Source organism: Pteropus alecto, unplaced genomic scaffold (assembly GCF_000325575.1).
Source record: "Pteropus alecto unplaced genomic scaffold, ASM32557v1 scaffold59, whole genome shotgun sequence".
Classification (NCBI taxonomy): Eukaryota; Metazoa; Chordata; class Mammalia; order Chiroptera; family Pteropodidae; genus Pteropus; species Pteropus alecto.
In genome coordinates this window covers 5,033,944-5,039,178 of record NW_006443292.1, presented here as the reverse complement: position 1 = coordinate 5,039,178, position 5,235 = coordinate 5,033,944, and the positions used below count along the sequence as shown (strand labels likewise).

Sequence of the window (5,235 nt, the reverse complement as noted above, 5' to 3'; positions counted from 1 at the left end):
GCCCTCCCGGAGCCGCCCGCCCCTGGGCGGTGGCGTCGGGTCATCTTTTACTCGAGTCTCCTGCCCTGGGTGCGGCCACTGCGATCGCTGCGCCTTGGGCTTTACCTCCGGGCCTCGGCCACGCACCCTGCTACAGCACCGCGCGCGGCGGCTGCCCCGCGGCCACCCCTTTCTGTGTGTTCCCCGGGTCTGAAGGGTCTTTGCCCTCCCGAGTCGGTCAACCTCGTCATCCCTCAAATCCAGCTGTCGTCCCCTCCGCCCGCCCACCCCAGACTGCCCCCCTGAATCCCCCAGACGATCGAGCAGCCCCTTCTCGGTGACCTCAGAATCGATGCACTTCTCGCTCGTCATTTTACTGCCGCCCTAGGAGACCATTTCCTCTGCTCGACCGGGAAGGTTTTGAGGGCGAGAGCAACGCTTATTTGGTCTTTGTTGAATTGGATGGAAAAGTCCAATCGTAGTCTCCTTTTTAGTTTCCTGAAAACTGCTTTCTGCTTTTTCAGTGGGCTCCCTGCTGGCCACCTATGGCTGGTACATTGTCTTCAGCTGCATCCTTCTCTACGTGGGCTTTCAGAAGCTTTCCACCCGGCTGAGGGCCTTGAGGCAGAGGCAGCTGGACCGAGCTGCGGCCGCTGTGGGTGAGTACCCCGTTATCACATGAAGCCAGTGGCTTTACACCTCCTTCTGTGAGTATTTAAAAGTTAAGTCGGTTGTTAAGATTGACAAGTACGTGATTCTGATCTGTATGGGGAGAAAAAAAAAAACATTTTATGCTTCTGAAATTGAATTTGGCGAATGTGCGATAGACTTTTAATCTCAGAGATTTTAAGATGAGATGGAAAATATATACCCGCTGGTGTGTAGAGAACCCACTGCATATCTTGTCGAAGGCTTTTTATTTATAGGGTGGATTAAGATGAAAATGTCAGCTTCTCCGTGTTCGTGGGTCTGCCTGCTAAATCTTAGTTCTGTCCAGGGTTCAGACCTTTGTAGGTGATGAGGAACCCAGCTGTAGTTTTTCCACATCCACTGCGTTTCGATTTTCACGACTTACTCATCAGATCTAATTTCAAATCATACTAGGTGGTTTTCAAAACTCATTCTCTCTGAAATTGTTTTACTAGCCGTTTTACTAGGTAGAAGCTATAGTTTCTGAGGCTATAACCAAAAGAAATGTTAAACGCTTTGAAAACAGCTGCATAATTAAACAAATACAAATCCTCATTCATCTGAGTTGTCACCATGGTTACTGAGGTTGGGCAGGAAAGAGAATGTCATAATACAAAAGTAGTCATTAGTGGAAAGACTTAGGAAATCTCTTCACTGAAATATACCTCTCCCCTCGTAAAACCCTCCGGTCCTGCCCTTCTCAGCCTTTTTGATTCTTGGCCGTACATGCAACAATAAACTGCCAAATACAGTTGTGAATCTTGCATAAGATGCAGGATTTCCCGAAGTGGATGACAGTGGTGTTTGGGAACAGCTTCAGTCACCTGTTACAGCCATCTCGAGTGAAGTGCCGACAACCAAAGAATAGATCTCTCAGTCGATGGTAGAACAGGCGCATCAGAAGAGGATTGTTTTTATGAAGCCCTGCAGAACGTAAATGTGCAGTGAAAAGCGTTGCGTTGCGCTGTTCAGTTTCGTTAGAAAAATTAGGTCGAAAAAAGCTACACTTGACCGATTGATTCTAAGAATGACCCAACAGTTAGAAATGTTACCGAAATTCACATTTCTATTAAGTGGAACTCTCGTTTCGTTTCGTTTTGTTTTTGTTGTTAAAGTTCCAGTCATCTCTGCCACCACACACACCCACGGACCCCTGTGCTAGTTGGATCACAGCATTTTGACCCCTGTTTTATGTGGGTTCAGTTAAGTGGCTTTTCCCCACCATTAGCTGTCTGTAGGTAATGGTGATCACTTACGCTTTGAAAGGCAACAATGCGAATTTATAAGTTCTGATTTTTCCTTCTTAGAAAAATGAGTCACACTACTGTGTAGTCGCCCCCTTAACAGATGAACAGATAGAGAACTTTATGGTGCGTTTATATAATTTTACTTTGTTTCGTAAACCAGATAAAAACAGGTAAAGCCGGGACGCTCATTTCTATGAATGCTAGCTGGAAGGATTTTTCTTTTCTGTAGAAACAGGGATCTGGGCTAATTACGTGATGGCTGATGATCAGGACAACTTTATCTTTCCTTAGTGGTCTTCTAGAATTCCGGTCTGCCTAGAGACGGGGTGTTGGGAGGTGTCCAGGTCACGGAATGTAGTCTCAGTATATTCCCGATGGATATACTGAGACTAAATCCTGCATCTTATGCAAGATTCACAACTGTATTTCAATATCCATTGAAATATCCGTGATATTTCAGTCACGGGGCCTATCCCAGACTTTCTGAATTCAAATCGCCGAGGGAGCCCAGAAGTGTGCTCTAATAGAAGTTTCTGGAGCTGTGGATATTTAACTAGAGTTAAGACTGGGAGGGACGGTCCTCTGGCCCCGTGAGCAGCAAAGTATATGCAGAAGGGTAGAATTATTCATGTCAAAACATTTTTGCCCTGTGCGACATCTGTACTTTTGTATACTCCTAATCCTATGGACTCTCAAGAGTTTCCATTTTATGTTATACAAGGTGCTTCGGCACAAACTCTTTGTCATTTTAGAACCTGACGTTGTCGTAAAACGACAAGAGGCTTTAGCAGCTGCTCGCCTGAAAATGCAAGAAGAATTAAACGCCCAAGTTGAAAAGCATAAGGAGAAACTAAGACAGGTACGAACTGGTTTCAGTTTAAATATTTCTTCCTGTTTAGAGGGGAAATACTCTGAAAGAAATGTCTTTCATTTATGGTTTTGCTTTCTAGGGGTTCCCTCACGGCAGTGTTTTCACCCAACAGAACTGTGTGCCCTGGTGCCATGCCACCAGACACACACGGTACCCATTCAGCTTCTTGCCCCTTTGTCCGTCTAAAGCCACGTGTCCCATGATCGGGCCTGTCGGGATGATGACGAGTCGGGGATGAAGTCGATGGGCTCGATCCCGGGTCGAGATGGAGTTTTGAGAGATTTTCTCAAAGGGCCGTAGTTTGGTCGGGCGGGGGGTGAGGGTTGTATAAGAGGAGGCAGAAGGAGGAACCGAGGATGACTGTTGGAAGTGACCTGAGCCGCCAGGTGGCTTGTGTTGCTTTTCACAGGTGTAGGTCACCCACCAGATTTGACCCCGTCTGTGTAACTGAAACACAAGTGTGGACTCTGCTTCCTGGTTTCAGTCCAGATGTTTCTCTACCCGTCTTTGTCCCCTCGGAAGGAAGCCTCCGCTAGCTCTAAGGCAGCAGGGAAGGTGGTCTTCCTGTCGGTCTTGCATGTGGGCTCTGGTGTTTCCATGGTCACGTGTCTTTCTGCCACATCCTAATGGCTTTTGTTGTTTCTGCCTGGTCATGCAGTACATGGCTGGTGTCCCCAGCTTGGCCGGAGCCCAGAAGGAAAGGGCAGGACAAGACCACACCGACTGCCCACACTCACCCTCCGGCATCGCCCTGTCTGGGCAGCTTCTTTCCACGTTCAGTTTGTTGTCCATCTTCCACTAACCTAAAATGTACCGGCACATTTATCTAATTTTTAAAATCGTGTGATTTAAAAAAAATTCATGACATACGAACCTGTACCATGAAAATTTAAGTCTCTGCCTTCTGCTCCCCCAGCCCCTGCCGCCCAGGCACTCCAGATTAAGCCTTTAAGAATTTTTCCAAAAATATTTTAGCCATGTATAAACACCCATCTTTTTTTCCATAGAAATGGCAGCACAGTACACATATGCCTTTTTTTTTTTTTTTTTATTTGATCATGGTTGACATTCAGCATTATATTAGTTTCAGGTGTACAACATGGTGATTAGACGTTTATATATAAAACTTGCGAAGTGATCACCCGGATTAGTCTGGTCCCCACCTGGCACTCTACACGGTTATTACAGTATTTATCGACCATATTCCCTGTACCGTACTTTGCATCCCCGTGACTGTTCTGTAGCTACCGATTCGTACTTAATCTCTTCGCATTTTTCACCCCCCACTCCCAACCCCCCGCTTCCATCTGGCTCCGTCAGTTCTCCGTATCTATGAATCTGTTTCTGTTTCGTTTGTTCATTTATATTGTTCTTTAGAGTCCACGCGTAAGTGAGATCGTGCGGTATTTGTCTTCCTCTGACTAATTTCACTCTGTGTAACACCGTCTAGGTCCATCCACGTTCTCTCGAATGGTAAGATTTCATTCTATTTTATGGCCTAGAATATTCCACTGTATACGTGTACCACTTCTTTATCCAGTTGTCTGTGGATGGACGTGTAGGTGGCTTCCACATCTTAGCTATTGTAAATAGCACTGCAGTGAGCATAGGGGTGCATATCTGTTTGAAATAGTGTTTTGGATTTCTTAGGATAAATGTCCAGAAGTAGAATTGCTGGGTCATAATAAGGTAGATCTATTTTTACTTTTTCGAGAAACCTCCAAACTGTTTGCAATCCCACCTACAGTGCACGAGGGTTCCCTCTTCTCCACATCCTCATCGGCACTGGTTGTTTGTCGATTTTTGGATGGTGGCCGTTCTGACAGGTGTGAGGCGATATCTCATTGTGGTTTTAATTTGCATTTCTCTCATGATTTCTGGCATTGAGCATCTTTTCATATGTCTGTTGGCCAAGTGTATGTCCTCTTGGAGAAATACCTATTCTGGTCCTCTGCCCATTTTTTAGTTGGATCGTTTGTGCTTTTTAGCGTTGAGTTCTTTAAAATTTTGGATATTAAACCCTTACTGGATGTATCATTGGTGCATATCTTCTCCCAGGCAGGAGGTTGTCTTTCTGTTTTGTAGCCTTTGCTGCGCAAAAACTTTTTAGTTCGATGCTTCATTTATTTGTGTTTTTCTTTTGTTTTCCTTGCCCAAGAAAATATATCAGGAAAAAAAAAAATAAGAACAACGTCAGAGTTTACTGTATCTGTTTTCTTCTAGGAGTTTTATGTTTTGGGGTCTTACATTTAAGTCTTTAATCCATTTTGACTTTATTCTTGTATATGATAAAGAAGATGGTCTCGTTTCCTTTTTTTTTTGTATGTATCTGTCCAGTTTTCCCAGCACTATTTTTTTCCATAGACTATCTTTACCCCAATGTATATTCTTGCCTCCTCTGTTATAGACTAGTCGACAGTATGGGCGTGGGTTTATTTTGGGCTCTCT

The 5,235-nt window shown here is 44.8% G+C and overlaps 1 protein-coding gene across 1 annotated transcript in view; it reads left to right on the top strand.

The window, feature by feature from the left end:
- Positions 1 to 483: 483 nt before the first annotated feature.
- Positions 484 to 5,235, top strand: part of SELENOS (selenoprotein S) — a 13,567-nt gene continuing 8,815 nt past the window's right edge. Inside the window, exons 1-2 of the mRNA XM_015598706.2 lie at positions 484 to 638; positions 2,669 to 2,775. Coding sequence (XP_015454192.1) covers positions 2,722 to 2,775 — 54 coding nt within the window. The 5' untranslated portion in view covers positions 484 to 638; positions 2,669 to 2,721. The remainder of the gene's footprint in view (positions 639 to 2,668; positions 2,776 to 5,235) is intronic.